The sequence below is a fragment of the Perca flavescens genome, chromosome 19 (genome assembly GCF_004354835.1).
Source record: "Perca flavescens isolate YP-PL-M2 chromosome 19, PFLA_1.0, whole genome shotgun sequence".
In the NCBI taxonomy this organism is placed as follows: domain Eukaryota; kingdom Metazoa; phylum Chordata; class Actinopteri; order Perciformes; family Percidae; genus Perca; species Perca flavescens.
This window is the reverse complement of record NC_041349.1, coordinates 10,869,168-10,886,665: the sequence shown is the minus strand read 5'-3', so window position 1 is coordinate 10,886,665 and position 17,498 is coordinate 10,869,168. Positions and strand designations below refer to the sequence as shown.

At 40.7% G+C, this 17,498-nt stretch overlaps 2 protein-coding genes across 2 annotated transcripts; both read left to right on the top strand.

The window, feature by feature from the left end:
* Nucleotides 1-671: 671 nt before the first annotated feature.
* LOC114545352 (CD276 antigen-like) lies at nt 672-12,263 on the top strand. Its single transcript, XM_028563626.1, has 5 exons — nt 672-731; nt 6,997-7,365; nt 8,109-8,201; nt 8,346-8,402; nt 12,202-12,263. Exons 1-5 carry the CDS (start codon nt 689-691, stop codon nt 12,261-12,263), a joined length of 624 nt encoding a protein of 207 aa, XP_028419427.1. The 5' UTR covers nt 672-688.
* Nucleotides 12,264-15,970: 3,707 nt separating this feature from the next.
* On the top strand, nt 15,971-17,447 carry LOC114545350 (uncharacterized). Its single transcript, XM_028563625.1, has 4 exons — nt 15,971-16,054; nt 16,192-16,551; nt 16,891-17,028; nt 17,221-17,447. Exons 1-4 carry the CDS (start codon nt 16,006-16,008, stop codon nt 17,445-17,447), a joined length of 774 nt encoding a protein of 257 aa, XP_028419426.1. The 5' UTR covers nt 15,971-16,005.
* Nucleotides 17,448-17,498: the final 51 nt, after the last annotated feature.

Sequence of the window (17,498 nt, the reverse complement as noted above, 5' to 3'; positions counted from 1 at the left end):
TTAAAAACCCATTTTCAGATTTGTGAAAGCACATGAAATCTCCCTTTATTTCATTTCACATCCTTTGTGATCAAATTTTTCCAAAACCTTTTTGTCACTCTAGTGCTCACTCAGTTTTCAGACTTTTCTTCTTCTGCATGTCTGTATTATACGTTTGTCCTCTGCATTGTCTTGAATTTAGTTTTAATATGAGCTGGAGTCAAATTCAAGTTGAATTAGAGAGAACATACTTGGCCAATAAATATATTTAGAGTCTGATAAGGGATCAGAGAAATGTGGTTTCTGTTAACTATGATATATAACTATATATCAAACACACTGAAAACATTTACAACAATTTACAATATGCAGAGCAATTAAATATGTTAAAGTTCAAACTTTAATTATAAATGACTACTTACAAGTTTGTCAGACGGACTTTCCTACCTTCCTTGTTCAAGGTTTTAGCAATATTGTAAGTCTATGCAGATGTTTGTGATTGGCCGTTACAAAAGGAAGTAAGCATCAACTGACATTTCCTTTGTGTTAATGTTGATACCATAAATAAAGGCAGTTGATACAACCACTTGTACTGTGTCAGTGTCTGTCTGCTTCAATTCAGTTCATTTAAGAAGGAGACATTTATACAACACATGATTATACATGGGTTAAAAATGCCAGAATAAGTAATATCTTCTCTGGACGTCTCATGGTGCAGTCAACGTTTGCCTTTTCCACACTCTGCGCTAACGGTAGGCCTACCGTCAGTCGTCGTATAAAGTCTGTTCAGCTTGTTTATCTTTTTTTTTTTAACTTTCGGTTTTGAAACCCCACCCTCCGGTTCGAATAAAGGCTACATCAACATCGCAGACTGATGAGAAACAGCAGGTTATTTGTGTTTAACTGCGCTAGTAGCCTATCACACAGTTTATGATCATTATTAGTGATGTAGTTCAGTTTAAAACCCTACAGCTGCCTCTGGTTCAGCAGCCTAACTCCACCTGAGATCATCCTGCTGCATTTGAACGCATCTTTACTGCCACACAAAGTGATACAACGACGAATGCAAGGACTACATGATAAACGCATTCATGAATTATGTATGAACTAATCATAACTGGCAGATGACTCCACATTATTCATGCGAACAATAAAACCACCTTTTTTACCCATTGAAGTTATCAGGGAGTTTTAAAGGCTTTCAGTCTGTATACCTAAATGTAAATACATGTGTGCTCATCTATATTAAATAGAGCTCTTTATCTGTTATATAAGACATTCCAATTACAAAACGAAATTTTCTATTAAAGAATAGCCCATGTATTACCAATGATCAACAGAGGAGAAACTCCTTCAACTTCAATCCTGTTATGCAAAAAATGAAACCAGTTAAATAATCTAGTTAAGAGGCAGATTAGGAATCAAATCTTCCGATTGACAGCAGAAAAACTTGACAACAAATTTATAAAAAGAGACGCACTTTAATTTCAAATGGAAACATAGGACACATCACCTTGATATGTTACTAAAACATGTAATATAATGTATGTCAATTAATATTTTATTCATACGTTTTATTTACTAGATAGTAGGCCTAGCCTATGTGTGATTTCTTTATTTCCAACATTAACTGTAAATGCATAGACGGAATACTGTTTTTGCGAGACGTAGGCCTAAGCATTAATATGTTTAATAATGATACAGATCACAAACTTTCTAAATCAGAAACTTTCTAAATCAGAAACTTTCTAAATCAGAAGCTAAATCAGAAGGCGCTATAAATGTTTTTATAGCGCCTTTCACACAATAAGGAAATTGCATGACATAAGCAGACATGCCGCATTTCACTCACCCGCTCCTCCCCAGCCAACTCTCTCAATACACCCATTTAGGGTATTGGGTATTACGTACGCCTATTACCTGACTGGCTGATTGGCTGCTTCCCAGAGTCATCAGCTGGAAGAGGAGGTAGCTCATTCAACACCTGTTTGTGTGCAGAACCCAACAGACAGCATGTGTCTTTCTTTTTATCCGATATGTTTATGGACTACTCCTGGGACTTCGTGCTTAGCTTCACTTTTTCACTTTGGACTTTTACTGTACTCTTTCTTCAGTAACGTTATAGCGGTCGGGACGGCCGGTGAAGGTAAGACCTGTAGGCTACTCATGTGTATTCAGATCCTCTAACAGTTATTGCAGTAAAAGTAGGCCAGCCTTCTAATACCACGCTGAAAACTACTCCGTTGCAGTAGGTCCTACAAGACCTGCATTCATGGTTTGAATTACGAGGGGGGGGGGGACACAAAATGTCATGCACTCCCTTTACCGTGAGTGAGACGTTTAAGGACACGGGCACTACTGGGTAATTTCCATGAGCCGGAGGGTTGTGGAGCAACCCTCCGGCTTTTTTTTCTTGTTAAACAGATGGTTTGTTTTATACACAATGTTGATCATATCGTATCGTAAATGTACTTGTCCAAAGGACAAGTGCCTCAGAAAGTTAATGTCAAGCCCTGCCAGTAGCGGTTTTAGGCACGGGCGAACCCGGGGCGGAATTTTTTCATGTCACATGGGGGCGGCACGAGAACTTACAAAAAAGAATCCTATGCGCCGTGAAGCGGTTTTCTGTTAGCCTGTCAACTGGAATCGGCAAATCGGAGCTCCCTTACAGCTGCAGGCGCCCTGCTTGCACCCCCTACTTTCACAATGAAATGGACTAGTCCGTAACGGTGCGGGAGCGAAAGATAAACACACGGTGACAGGAGAACTGGGAAGTACACAGAGACGGAGCAAGACGAGTCTAAACGTTTCTTTTATGTCAATGGTCTAAATGAAAGAAGGTTAACCAAGCGGCTCAAATAAAAGGAAAAGGCGAAAAGACATGTTTTCGACAGTAGCAGGACCTCCATCAGCTCCCGTGGCCGATGATAGTGGTGGTGTGTGTCGGCGGCAGTGGCAGTGGCAGTGAGGAGGAGACTCCGGAGGAGAGAGACAGAGGGTGAGCACTCCCCTTAAAACACTTAGCCCTTGATAAAACGGAGCCAAAAATGAGTGGTGGACAAACTGTTGACAAACACTACAACAATAAAAGACGTAGGCATGCTTTACTGTAGCCTAGATAAACGTCGCATGCATCATGCAAACGTTCTTCACGAGAATTGTAGCTTTTCTATCTGCATTGGCAGACAAAAACTCATGATAGACCTCTTCAAAACAGGCACGGCGCCAGGATTCCAGTTTTGGATGGGCCAGACCAATTTTGGGTGGGCCTTAAATTAAAAACGTTATCAAATCAGATCACTGGGAGCTAACCTAGCCTAGCCTAGCCTAGCCTAGCCTAGCATACCTACAAGCTACATCCGATCCGAACCTCACTGTCTGCTGAACTTGCGCAGAAACATAAAAATAGACATGACCAGTTTTTTTAAATTGTTTTTGAAAACTAAACATTTAGACAATTTTAGCACAAATTATGAGATTATATGCCGATTTTTAATAATTCTAAAACAAATAATATATTAATTAATTAATGTTTTTGAGGAAATGTTAACGCCGTGCCTGCTTCAAAAAAAAAAAAAAAAAAAAAAAAAAATATATATACAGTGGGGGAAATAAGTATTTGACCCCTTGCTGATTTTGCAGGTTTGCCCACTTACAAAGAATGCAAAAATCTACAATTTTAATCATATGTACATTCTAACAGTGAAAGACAGAATCCCAAAGAAAATTCCAGAAAATCACATCATATGAATTTATTAAAATTGATAACCATCTGATGAGGAAAAACAAGTATTTGACCCCTGGACAAACAGCAAGTATTCTGGCTCCTACAAGCCAGTTAGTCTTTCTTTAAGACACAGCCCCAATCCGAACCAATTATCTACATCAAAGATACCTGCCTCACCTCGTTACCTGTATAAAAGACACCTGTGAACACCCAAACAACCAGCATCCAACATCACTACCATGGGCAAGACCAAAGAGCTTTCTACGGACATCAGGGACAAGATTGTTGATCTGCACAAGGCTGGGATGGGCTACAAGAGAATCGGAAAGCAACTTGAGAGAAAAGATCAACTGTCGGTGCAGTTATCAGGAAATGGAAGAAGCACCACACCACCGCCAATCTCCCTCGGTCTGGGCCTCCACACAAGATCTTGCCTCGTGGGGTGTCCCTGATCATGCGAACGGTGAGGAATCATCCCAAAACCACAAGGGGGAACTGATGAATCAACTGAAGGCAGCTGGGACCACAGTTACAAAAGAAACGGTTGGTAACACACTACGCCGTCATGGATTGAAATCCTGCAGCGCACGCAAGGTCCCCCTGCTCAAGAAGAAACATGTACAGGCCCGCATGAAGTTCGCCATTCACCACCTGGACGACTCAGAAGAGGCCTGGAAGAAGGTGATGTGGTCAGATGAGACCAAAATAGAACTTTTTGGCCTCAACTCAACTCGTCGTGTTTGGAGGGCAAAGAACACCGAGTACAACCCAAAGAACACCATCCCCACCGTCAAGCATGGTGGTGGCAACATCATGCTTTGGGGGTGCTTTTCAGCCAAGGGGACGGGACAACTCCATCGTATTGAGGGGAGGATGGACGGGGCCATGTATCGTGGAATTCTGGACCGACATCTCCTTCCCTCAGTGAGAGAGCTGAAGATGGGTCGAGGATGGGTGTTTCAGCACGACAACGACCCTAAGCACACCGCCAAAGCAACAAAAAGAGTGGCTGAAGAAGAAGCACATCAAGGTTCTGGAGTGGCCTAGCCAGTCTCCAGACCTGAACCGATTGAAAATCTTTGGAGGAGCTTAAAATTGAGTTGCCAGGCGACAACCTCGGAACCTGAATGATTTGGAGGCTGTCTGCAGGGAGGGTGGGCCAACATCCCTGCCGAAATGTGCACAAACCTTGTCACCAACTATAAAAACCGTTTGACATCTGTGCTGGCCAATAATGGCTTTTCTACAAAATATTAACATGGTGTTTGTCCAGGGGGTCAAATACTTGTTTTTCCTCATCAGATGGTTATCAATTTTAATAAATTCATATGATGTGATTTTCTGGAATTTTCTTTGGGATTCTGTCTTTCACTGTTAGAATGTACATATGATTAAAATTGTAGATTTTTGCATTCTTTGTAAGTGGGCAAACCTGCAAAATCAGCAAGGGGTCAAATACTTATTTCCCCCACTGTATATATATATATATATATATATATATATATATATATATATTTTTTTTTTATATCTATAGCTTGTTTTATGATTCATGAGGAGTATACCGTTTTATTGTATTAATAAATGGCACTTTTTTGAAGTATTAAATATCTCAACTCTCACTAATCCTTGCTTACTCATTACATGGCGTTAGTAGTTTTAAGGAGTAGGAGTTGCTATACATATTCAGGTGAGAACAAGGACAGGTGGTATCTGTGATCTTATGTGGTTGGCCTGTCTGGGCCAAAATGCCAGGGCTGATTTTTGGTCCCAGTCCGTCCCTGTCAGTCCCTGTGGCTCAAGCAGAGAGGAGCTTTTCCAAACTAAAGTTGATCAAGTCATACCTGAGGTCAACCATGTCCCAAGGATCACTGGCCTCGCCGTCATCAATATCAATCACTCAATAGGGGAGCAGATTTCATACGATGACATCATAGATGATTTTGCATCAAGGAAGGCCAGAAAGGTCAGGTTTTAGTTTTAGTTTGGGTTTTCTGTTCTTAGTGCTATAGTATAATAATTAGATTCTCTTCAGTGTGTCTTCACGTTTGTGTGATGAAGGATTTGTGCTATTTAGAATATGTCTATATTTTATTTGTATATTATTCTTAATATTTTATATTATTGTTGCTCTCTGCTCTTGTTAATTTTTTTATGATTGTATATATTGTTTGCACATTAATGTATATAGTGTATATTTATTTTAAGTTCTGATAACCTATACTGTCATATTTTGTGCAGAATTGTGTTCATTGTCTTTTGGCAATGTTGGAGGTGGAGATTGTGCACCTTAAAAATGTGTTTCCTATTGTAATTGCAATAGTTAAATAATAATAGTTGTAATTATAGTTAAATTAAGTGTGTTTTTCAAATGCTAGAAATACAATTTATATATACTGTAATATATTGGGGAGGTGGGAGTTGGCGCTCGAAGAGGGTCTCGCCCTGGGTGTAATTCAATGTAGAACCGCCCCTGTATGTATTGCTAGTAAAGTAAGTCAAAATGTTGCCTTGGCCCACACCAAGAAAGATTTACTCTAACAAGGTAACCTTTTAAAAGAGTGAGAAACACTTTAATGTTACAGCCAAACTGCTTGTTGCCGTTATGACGTGAGTCACACACACACACACACACACACACACACACTGCTTTACTTTAAACGGTAATGGAAAAAGTCCCTGTTAATTTGCCTACTCCTTACCACATCGTCATCTACTCTCTCTTCCATCTTTTCCTCCCTCTCTCCCATGGCCCTGTCATGGTCACTCTCCTCCTCCTCGTCTTCTTCCCTGTCATGATGCTGTTTCTTCTTCTCTGTATAGCCAGCCACCTCTCCTCCTCCTCTTCTTCAGGTAATGCTGATGTTGAAGCAACTACTACAGCCCCAAACATGTCAGAAATGTAGGCACATTTTGAGGCATCCACCTGTATATTTTTGATCTTTTTCTCCTGTCATTTCTCTGCTCCTCCCTTGCGCTTTGGTGGTCGTTTGTCCATTTTTTGTGGATGCTAAACTTCCAGCATAACTATTACAGCTCGAGTCTCAGGGCCGGGAGTGGGGAAGGTGGTTTCTGGATTTGATTGGGTCAGGCCAGTGCCAATAAAGACAATTAACCAATGGGCTGCTGTCAGTTCTTTATGGGCCGGCACGGCCAAAGAAAAAAAATGATGTCGGCGATTCAGCCCTAAAGTGCGTCGGCCCGCCGGGAAAATGCCCGGTGTGCCAGATGTCCAGCCCTGGTCAACTGTCACCCAAACTCCTGGGCTCATTAACGTTCCCTCTATTTTCCAGATCGGCCTCAGGTGATCGGGGCGTCTCAGCCAATCGTGGCCCCTCTGGGTGGTGATGTCATCCTGCCGTGTCACGTGGAGCCTCAGCTGAACGTGGAGGAGCTGACGGTGGAGTGGTGGAGGCCGGACGTCCCACCGGACCCTAGAGATCCACAGAGCAACTACCGGTATGTCCACCGTTACCATGACAAACAGCACGAGGAGGACATGAAGAAGCCGTCGTACGCCGGGAGGACGGAGATGTTCACAGACGGCCTGAAACACGGAAACATCTCGCTAAAGATCAGCAACGTGAAGCTCTCTGACCAAGGGAGATACAGATGTCAAATCCCCCAGTTGGGGAGGGCTTCACTTATTATGCTTAATGTTGGTAAGTTAGTTTTTATTTATTTTTTTATTAATAAAAAATGTTACTGTTGTAAAATAAACATTTGATCAGTCGGTACGTTTACATGCACACTAATCTTCCACTATTTTCCGAACAAGACAATATTCCAAATTTGATACGCATCACGTAAACAGCATATTCCGTTTAAATATTCACAATTAGGCCTTTTTCCAAATTTAGCATTTTTCTGATTAAGACGTGGGATATACCGGTATTATTTCGATTTTAGAAGCAAGCAGGACATTTTTAAATAATTATTTAGAAATATTAGTTGACAAAAGAGTGCGGATCGGGCCGCATTTTTCTGTTCGAGCCTGGCCCGCATCTGACAAGCATTAAGATATTTATGTCTGAGCCCGACACAGTTAAAATCTATTTTTTTTTCTCATACTAATAACACATACGTTAGTTTGTGTGGAAAGTTTTATCAAGCAACTGTAGGAAGGCATTTGGAAATGTCAACAGATGAGCGCATCAGCGCACACGGGGCAACAAGCACGCTGATGTGACCGAGTCCGACCCGAACCCTAACATAACTTCTGAATATTTGTCCGAACCCGGCCCGCCCTGTCGGATCCCGTCGTGCTTTGGTCGGTTATCCATCCTCTAGTAGAGAGAATGCTGTTGCTGCTGCTGGAAGGTCAAAATAAGACCGCTTTAAAACTTGAAGGATTGTTGTGTCAACAACTTCTGTGACTAAATTATTACAAATCTTGTGTTTTCAGAGCCACGCTCTGTTGAAACCTGGACGACAAAGACACCGCTGCATCCCCATAATCTCCAAAGTCCAGGTCCAAACCATGAGACTGATGTTAAAGGTGAGAAAACAGACCAACTCTGTAAAGCGGGAAGCAAAGAATCGTTAGTGCTTTCCGTTTGACAAAATGCTGAATCATGCTTATATTTGTATGTCTGTATTCCAGTAAGTGTAGCTTTTGCCTTTTTTTTTTTCTTCACATCAGGTGATCGACTCTATCTGAGCGCCGATCCTGGGTCTGGCTGTCTTACTGATCCTGGCTGTTGGAGTCGGATATTTATGTTATAGAAGGTATCGAAACTAAACCACAACCAGCGGGCCACACCAATCAGAGTCCGGGGAAAATCTACTGGCTGTTAGGACCGAGGTCGTGGTTGAGGTGTGTGACGGCTGCGACTATTCGTTCAAAACAACTAAGTCCTAAGGACGGTAATAGACTGATGGTTCGTCCAATCACCTGCCAGGTACCCTGACCTTGTCCAAACTGTTACAATGGCGGCGTGTGTCCCAAAGCCTGACCAGCACGGTGCAGGTTTGGGTGTGAGGCCTGTTGGCACACACATGGCATTAGAGAGACATTTTATAACTTTGATTGTTACAAGTTGATTTTCTTACTGACGTCTTTTTGAACACTGTCCTCTGACTCTCCAGTCACTCCAGTCGCTGGTGGACCGGCATACTTGACTTTTAACTTACCAGTTAACGCTAGCTAGCTATCTCGGTTGGCAGATCGCTGAACAAGAAATTTCTAGGTGCCCAAATGTTCCAGTTAACTTTGATGAAGTGAAAACGCAGTGAGAAGGTCAAAGTTTAATATAAACACGAACAACACCCAGGAACAAATTCAGGTCTATTTTAATGTTCACAGTGTTAGCATGGTTAGCATTGCTAAGCCTGTGGTATGATTGGCATGCCGGCGCATAGCCACGACCCTAAAGAGTCCCCTTCTTGATCGTCTTTTAAGATAAATGAGATCATAATTTACAAAATGAACATCATGCTGTACTGAAGAAGACTTGAAAGTACAACAAAAATAATATTGATTATTTTTGGAGCCAGTGGAGTCGCCCCCTGCTGGAAATAAGATAGAATTCAGCTTTAAGACACTTTAGCATTGGCGTCACTTTTCAGGCCCGAAAGTTGCCGAAGGCTACTTTACCTGAGAAACACCAACGCACTGAACAACCTGAAGACAATTTTAAGTATTACTTTACTACATATTGCACTTTTGCCCCCTAGCTGGCTAGGGGACAAACACTATACATTTGTGTCTGTCTTGCTCAAACTACTGTTCTTTCTAAATGAATATCAGTTGTTTCTAATTTTCTTTTTAGTTTTATGTTCTTCACAGTTGTAACATTAACCATGAAGTATTTTTTTTAAACAGAAAATTAGCTGGTATAGAGGATTTTAAAATGATCGGCTGGTTTTATTGCCGTATTTAGTGCCTTGATGCCAAGTGACTTCCAATAAGTGCATTCAACCATGAAGGTACAAACTCAGGAAAACTGCAAGATTCACATAGAAGAACATTAGCTTCAAATGAGCCAAAGTACAAATCAGCCAAAGTACAAAGTGCCAAACATTTTTATAACCATCATCTTTTTAGCCAAAGTACATTTGAAAGATATGTGCTTTTAGGTAGATGTGTAGACTTTCTGCTGCTTGTACTGGACATTATATTAATGACATTATCAGGACTGTTTTCATGCATGTAGCCGCTGATACATGTAAGTCATTCACATTCCACAGTTGGCATGGCGGAGGCCATTAGAGGTGTCTCTGTGTGTTGTGCTGCCATCTTGAGGACAAAGTTTGACAAGTCTTTGAACCAATGTTACAGTATTAGAGTAATCGGGACACTCTTTTTGTTTTTTGTTTTTTTGTTTTTTGTGCTCAATTTAAAAAGAAATTTCAAACAAATATATGTGCAATATATTCATAAATAGTAAAATATACATCACTTAACTGCAAATGTTATTGATGCTATTACGGTTAATTATGGCAATGGCAATCTTATTTATATAGTGATAGACAGCAGAATCCATTTTAATTTACAGAGCAGAGGCTGCTGTATTCCTACTCAAGAGTTGTTTAATTGAAGATATTCTACTTTTTATTTTTACTGCTACTGAAAAAAACTCAACATGTTTACCATTGAACGATCCTCATGGAGATTCTGTTAGTAGGAAACCCAGTTGCATTTGTTATATGTTGAACGTTTCTGGACCAATATCCAAAATTGGCTAAATCCATTCAACATTTATTTTAACTTCACATCTATAAATATTATGTTAGGGGTTGCTGGATGAAAACTGTTCCCAGATAATAAATACAGTTACTCTGTTGGATAAAATGTTTATATTTAAAGCTCTATCAAGAACTTCTCTGAATCGAAGTATTCCTATAAAAATACATTGCAAAGCCAAATATTTAAGAAAGAAATGTGTGGAAATATAGATATTACTTTATACTGTTTATACGCTCTACCTGTCATGTATTTTACTGTATTTGAATAACTTCAGGGATCCATTAATGTTTTTGTATTTATTGATTTATTTTCTATTTGTCAAATTTTTTGTGTGGGCTTTCCGTGTATGTTGCGTGTGTTGTATGTTATTAAATAATAAAATGATAAATAAAAGTGATCTGATAAATGTTTTTTGTTAACAGCAACACCAAGACCTGACATATAATATAACAATGAAATGTTTGTCAAAAAGCTGATGGTTACCTCTGGCAAAGAGTCATGTTTTCAGTTTGTTTGTCTGTCTGTCAGGTGTTTTTTGCCCCCAACGTCGCCTTCCAGGCAACGCAGCAATGGTTATGTTTATGGTTAAGGTTAGGGTTAGCTGCCTGGAAAGCGACATTGGAGGCAAAAAAACACCATTGAGCTGTCTGTCATCTGAGAAACTGGCCGAACATTCATGAAACTTGGTGGAAAGGTGTAACCTCTCTGGCTCTCTTTACACAAGTATGAAGGAAAGCACAGACCAAGAAGGAAGTAGAAATTGCTGTATTCTTTGACGTGGAAAAGGCATATGATATGCTCTGGAAGTTGAAATTGGGAATTGGTGGTAGAGCATATAATTGGGTTTTGGATTTTTTTGCTTGAGAGAAACCTAGAAGTTAGAGTATAGGTGCAGAATACTCCAGTGTTTATGCGGTGGAGAATGGTATCCCGCAAGGAAGCGTTTGTAGTCCAGTGCTTTTGAACATTATGATAAATAATATGTATTTAGTCATGTTGACCAAGGCGTGGGAAGGTCTTTGTATGTAGATGACGGGGCTTTGTGGATAAGAGGCCGCAATGTGGCGTTTGTAAATAGAAAAGTACAGGCTGCAGTGGCTCAGCTGGAGGATTGGGAATTCAAACTCAGGTGATCTATTTTTCAAGACAGCATAAAATTGCACCCATGATGGTAAAACTGTATGGTCAGACTCTCGAACAAGTAAATAATTAGATTTCTGGGTGTATGGTTTAATGAAAAGCTCACATGGAATGTGCATATAGGAATGATTCAGGATGAATGTAAAAAGGTTATTAATGTACTCCGTTGTTTGGCAGGAAAGGAGTGTGGAGCATGTAGATCATCTCTACAAAACATATATTGGGCTCTCATGAGACCTGTTGTAGATTCTGGTTGTATAGCTTTCATGTCAGCAGCAGAATCTCATCTCAAGAAGCTGGAGGTCTTACGAGCTCAGGCCCTGAGGAGCTGTAGTGGGTCTTTTAAAACATCTCCAGTTTCAGCGATGCAGGTGGAAATGGGAGCCTTTGAGAATAAGAGGGGTCAAGTTAATGCTGGCATTGCGATTGTCACATTTCATTAGTTTTGGATGGATCGGTGATGCTAAAGCGGCAAGCATTGGATTAGGTTGACTACAATATAGTCCTACTGTTTCAATCTCCTCCATTCCTGCGTGGTTATTCCCCTTGCCAAGTGTAGATCTCAACATACATCAGGAACTGGAGAATAAGTCAGAACTTCTTCCAGTATGGCGCTTAGTCCAGAATTATATTAAAAATAATTTCTTAAACTCTGTTTTCATCTTTACAGACGGCTCTAAAGGATCCAGACAAAGGGTGTGCAGGTGCAGCAGTGTGTATCCCGGTGAGTGATGCATCAATAAAGAAAAGGTTATTAGACCATTTATCAGTATACACTACAGAGCTGATTGCAGTGTTACTGGCATTACAGTGGATAGAGGAGAAGGGATTACCAAAAACCGTTATTGCATCTGACAGTTTTTCAGCACTTTCTAGCATTAGAAGAGGCAGATCTTCATCTAGAACAGATATCATCAATGAAATATTTATTATATTGTACAGAATACAGATCTCCAACCTGGTCTGGGAACTCCTCGTAATCCTCCAGTCGGAGCTGGTTAATGTGGCTCGGGAAAGGGAAGTTTGGGGTCCCCTGCTGGAGCTGCTGCCCCGTGACCTGACCCCGGATAATCGGACGAAGATGGATGGATGGATGGATGGATGGATGGATGGATGGCGAATGCAAATTAAGGGTATGTTTATTGGTTTAATTTGGGTTCCTGCCCATGCTGGTGTGGAGGGAAATGCGAAGGTGGATATTCTGTCTAGTGAGCAAAGCAGAAGTTAAATCATTCATCAGGACATATGTACAAACAACATGGCAGGAGTACTGGGACATTAGTGAAACAGGAAGGCATCTTTATAATATACAAAGACGTGTTGGTGATGGGAGGAAGGTGGGCTTTAAACGTAAGGAATAAAGTATCATTACTCGTCTCAGAATTGGACATACAGGTCTTAATTATTCATTACATAAAATAGGCAAACATTCTACTGGAAAATGTGCATAGCCTACTGTCACCAGCCAGAAACTGTTGAAAACCGTAAACTTAACAGTTATCGCCAATTATCGGTTCTGCTCGGATCTGGCTCATCTCGAACGAGCCAGATCTGCGCAGAATCGATCACTGGCGATCGCCGCCCAATGCATGCCGGTTAGATTTGTGTTAACCTGTTTTAATTTACAGATCAGAGGCTGCTTGATTCCTACTCAAGAATTGTTTAATTGAAGATATTCTACAAAAACAGTCCTCATGAAGATTCTGTAAGTAGGAAACCCAGTTGCATTTGTTATTTTTTGGGTTAAATGTTGCACGTTTATGGACCAATATCCAAAATTGGCTAAATCCATTCAACATTTATTTGTGTTCAGACCATGCATGAGATATTTTTTTAATAAGACTAAAGAACATTTTGTGAAGCAAACTTATGGATTTTAAGAGACCGTTGGCGTCATCTAGTGGAGATAAACGCCAATAACAAGTATCTGCGTCCTGCAGCTGATGCGGTCTGCACAAAACTCCTCCACAGTCCCTTCAGCTTGTTAATCTTCTTTTTTGACTTTCGGTTTCGAAGCCCCACAAAATGAACATCCACATCACAGACTGAACTTGATGCACATTATTCTTGCAAAAATAAAACCAACATTTTTTTTTTACCCGTTACCTAAATGTAAATACATGTGTGCTCATCTATATTAAATATAGCTCTTAATCTGTTATTTAAGACATTCCAATTAAAAAACGAAATATTCTTTTTAAGAATAGCCTATTTATTAACAATGATCAACAGAGGAGAAACTCCTTAAACGTCAGTGAATCAGGAAATGAAACCAATGGCTCTTAAGAGGCAGATTAGGAAGGAAATCTGATTGACAGCAGAAAAACTACAACAACAAATTTAGAAAAAGAGATTGACAAGATGCACTTTAATTTCATATGGAAACATAGGACACATCACCTGAAGACAACTGTTGTCATTAGTGGTGCACTTATATTTGGGATTTTCAGTAGGCCTATCAATTTTTAAGAGACCATTCCTGGTAATGTAACACTGGGATTTTTCACGCCACACACCCAGTTCTAATACCCCAATTATAATATAAACAAGCAATTATTATTAGGCCTATCGCTGTCATTCCTTAGTCTACCGTTCAGAACTGAAGAAGTCTCTCAGATGAAGGGCTTAGAGCAGGGGTGGCCAACCAGTTCAGCATAAAGAGCCACAAAAAAACACGCAAAAATGTATTGGCAGATGCATTCAAATGCTTCTTTTTTTTAACTTATCTGAAATGTTTCAAAAAGTAAATAAAAATCCACCAATAACACAGCCCCCAGCCACGCAGTAAGAGCCTCAAAGGAGCAGGCAAAGATGGCTCTTGAGCCATCTTTGCCTGCTCCACATGGCAGAGAGGCATGGCAGAGAGAGAGAGAGAGAGAGAGAGAGAGAGAGATATCCAAGGCAGGCCTGATCATGCCATGGATGAATCACCAATGAATAGCTATATGGGGATAACGTAGGCGTGCGTAAGACGCAGCTTCATAAGGAAGCACCTCCATCCGCACTTCCATCCAGGCATGCTGGATGAGTTAACCGCAACCGTGATTTTTCTGGTGGTCTTTCTACCGGGTCAGTTCACGGTTCACTGTGATGTCTTCGTGCATTTGCTTCACTTTTACACTCTGGACGTGGTCTTTGTGCCTTTTAGCACGGCAGTACAGACAGATGTTAAAGGTAAGCTAATATCTTGTGTTTTGTAGTGTTTTCCAGAAACTAACGAAGTTACACACTTTTTTTTTTTCAAAGTTATGAGACTCCTGTATGAGCATGACAACATCCAGTTGTGTCATCTAATGGAGGAAAATGCGCCCAACGCCTCAATGTTTACATACAAACACAAAAATAACAAGAGGCAGTATGCAGATTTCTTATTAGTTCGTGAACTTTGAAAATGGTCAGGTTATTATTTTGATTAAGTCATTTCAATGCGTTCAAGCTCAAAGTTTTGCAGAAAACTTTGGTACCAGTAACTCTGCTGCTGTGCACTTTAACGTAGCAGGCAGCCCTGTTGTAACATGTCGTCTCAGCCAGTACAGTGGTAGTCAACCTTTGCCTTTGCCAAACTGCGCTAGTTTCGAAGCCCCACCCCTTCCCCCATTCAAATAAATGTACATCAACATCCCAGACTGATGAGAACAGCAGGTTATTAGTGTTTGTGTGAGTATCACACAGTTTATGATCATTATTAGTGATGTAGTTCAGTTTAAAACCCTACAGATGCCCCTGTTCCAGCAGTTAACTACAGTCTATCGTTTTAATCTTGTGTTGTTATTTTAGTTTGAGTCATAAAATGTTTTAAAGAAAAGGACTCTAACAGTGTTTCTGCCTTCTTCTCAGGATGTGTCTGTTTTCAAACCTCCCCCGGTAATTACAGCACTTTATGAGCTGTACTACCTGCTTAGTAGGCTTTATATATAGGAAGTCTCATTATCCTTTTTCACAATCAAATGTTATTTATTGGCATAATATATTTAATTTTCAATTTAGTTAAGAGTTTTCAATATGATAACATGACATTGTTTAAGTGCTTACTGTTTTATATTTTCAGTTAGATATTGTTTATAAGGAACTTTATGTTTTATTATTTAATTCAGATTAGTTGACAACTTTATTTGCCGTTTTAGGCTACTTTGATTCCTTTTATTTATGCTTCTTTTATCTGAGGTTGCTCACTGACATGAAAACACTTTGAGTAACGTCACATAGCCGGCTGCTCTGCAATGTTGTGAGTGATTATGTCCCATGCTCCCTTCCTATAGTTATGTCTGCGAGTTGAATCACTGGCGCCATCTTCTTACAGATACCTGCCGCTTATACAGTTTTATTTAGCCCTAACCCTAAGTCTTTAATTGTTAGATTTCTTCTGGAGGAAAAGAAACATTGCTGTAGTTGTAGCTTATATTGTTTTTAGCAGTTGTGTGTAGGTAATAAGTAAGATAATCTCTTCCCCTCTGTCTCCTCTCACAGGGAGAAGATGATCTGCAGCATCCTGCTGCTCATCATCCTGACCTCCTGTGTCTCTGGTTAGTTTACAGCTTCACTTTATTATCCACTAACACTAAACAAAGAATCACTAAAGTGTCCACAGAAACATGTGGAGATGGAGTTTAAAGTTGTCAGTGTGTCTGCTCCTCACTTTCCCTCTCTGTCTCCTCAACAGGAACATTAGTAGTGAATGTGACCCAGACCTCCTATCAGGCAGAGGAGAACCACCACATCACACTGGAGTGGACCTTCACAACCAACCCTCACACTTCCCTCGACTCTCTTTCTATCTTCTGTGAACTGTTAACTGATCTCAAGAATCCAGGCCTGTTTCATCTCCATGAAGGAGTTGAGGTCCCAGAGTCTCAGGATGAACAGTTTGCAGGACGAGTCCAGTGGGACAAAGACGTCCTCAGAGAAGGACGACTCAGACTTCATGTGTCCAGACTCAGGACTGAAGACTCGGGACTGTACCTGTGTGATGTGCTCACAGATTATGGGAGTAACTCTGGTAGATGTTGGCTCAATGTCACTGGTAAGTTGATTCATTATAAAAAGTGTTGCCCAAATCTTGCAATCTGATTGGTTCATAGCCGTGATATAATAACCACATACAGCGACTATAATCCGACTCGTGTCATTTTACCGCCCAGAACACGGTAGTTGCTGCCTCAGATAGTTAGTTTGTGTTATTGTTTGCCTTTCTTTAGCGTTGTTGTTGGACCAACAACTCCCCAATTCAGCTGCTTTTTAGACAAATTAGAACCTGAGAAAAAAGGTACTGTGGAAATCCACGATCCTTACACTTCCTTCTCTTTTAGTGAAATGTTTTTTCTTCACATGAATGAAACAGATGTGTTTGTTCTCTTTACAGCAGCGAGGGATCGGCCTGAACCTGAGACACCAAACACAACAAGTCCACCAAACACAACAAGTCCACCACAACCAGAGAGTCGGGGAAGGATCGGTCTCTACTGTGGACTGGGACTGACAGCAGCTCTGCTGGCTGATTGTTTCTTTTTGTTCAGACTATTTCTGTTTAGAACAGAACATTTCAACATTTCTACTCAGAGAAAAGTTACAGTTTTGCAGTTGGAAACAGTTTAATCAACAACTCTAATGATGAGACAATACTGGTATAGAATCCAGTTAGATACCACAGAGCCCCCAAAATACTAGTTCCCCATTCCCTGTTCCCAAAAAGCCAAGGACCACAGGACTGAACGACATCAGACCCGATGCCCTGACCTCTGTGGTTATGACGATGCAGTAAACCTGGCCCTCCACTACATCCTCCAGCACCTGGACTCTGCAGGAACCTACGCCGGGATCCTGTTTGTGGATTTCAGCTCTGCCTTTAATACCATCATCCCAGCTCTGCTCCAGGAGAAGCTCTCCCAGCCTGGTGTGCCTGACTCCACCTTTAGGTGAAGCACTGACTTCCTGTCTGACAGGAAGCATCGTGTGAAGCTGGGGGAACCA

Excerpts from the sequence above, each read along its gene's own strand:
- LOC114545352 (XM_028563626.1), top strand. The coding sequence starts at position 689 with ATGGTGCAGTCAACGTTTGCCTTTTCCACACTCTGCGCTAACG. Across the intron at positions 7,366-8,108 it reads ACTTATTATGCTTAATGTTG|AGCCACGCTCTGTTGAAACC; the intron begins GTAAGTTAGTTT and ends TTGTGTTTTCAG. Across the intron at positions 8,403-12,201 it reads CTGTCTTACTGATCCTGGCT|ACGGCTCTAAAGGATCCAGA; the intron begins GTTGGAGTCGGA and ends TCATCTTTACAG.
- LOC114545350 (XM_028563625.1), top strand. The coding sequence starts at position 16,006 with ATGATCTGCAGCATCCTGCTGCTCATCATCCTGACCTCCTGTGTCTCT. Across the intron at positions 16,055-16,191 it reads CCTGACCTCCTGTGTCTCTG|GAACATTAGTAGTGAATGTG; the intron begins GTTAGTTTACAG and ends TCTCCTCAACAG. Across the intron at positions 17,029-17,220 it reads AGCAGCTCTGCTGGCTGATT|CCAAGGACCACAGGACTGAA; the intron begins GTTTCTTTTTGT and ends GTTCCCAAAAAG.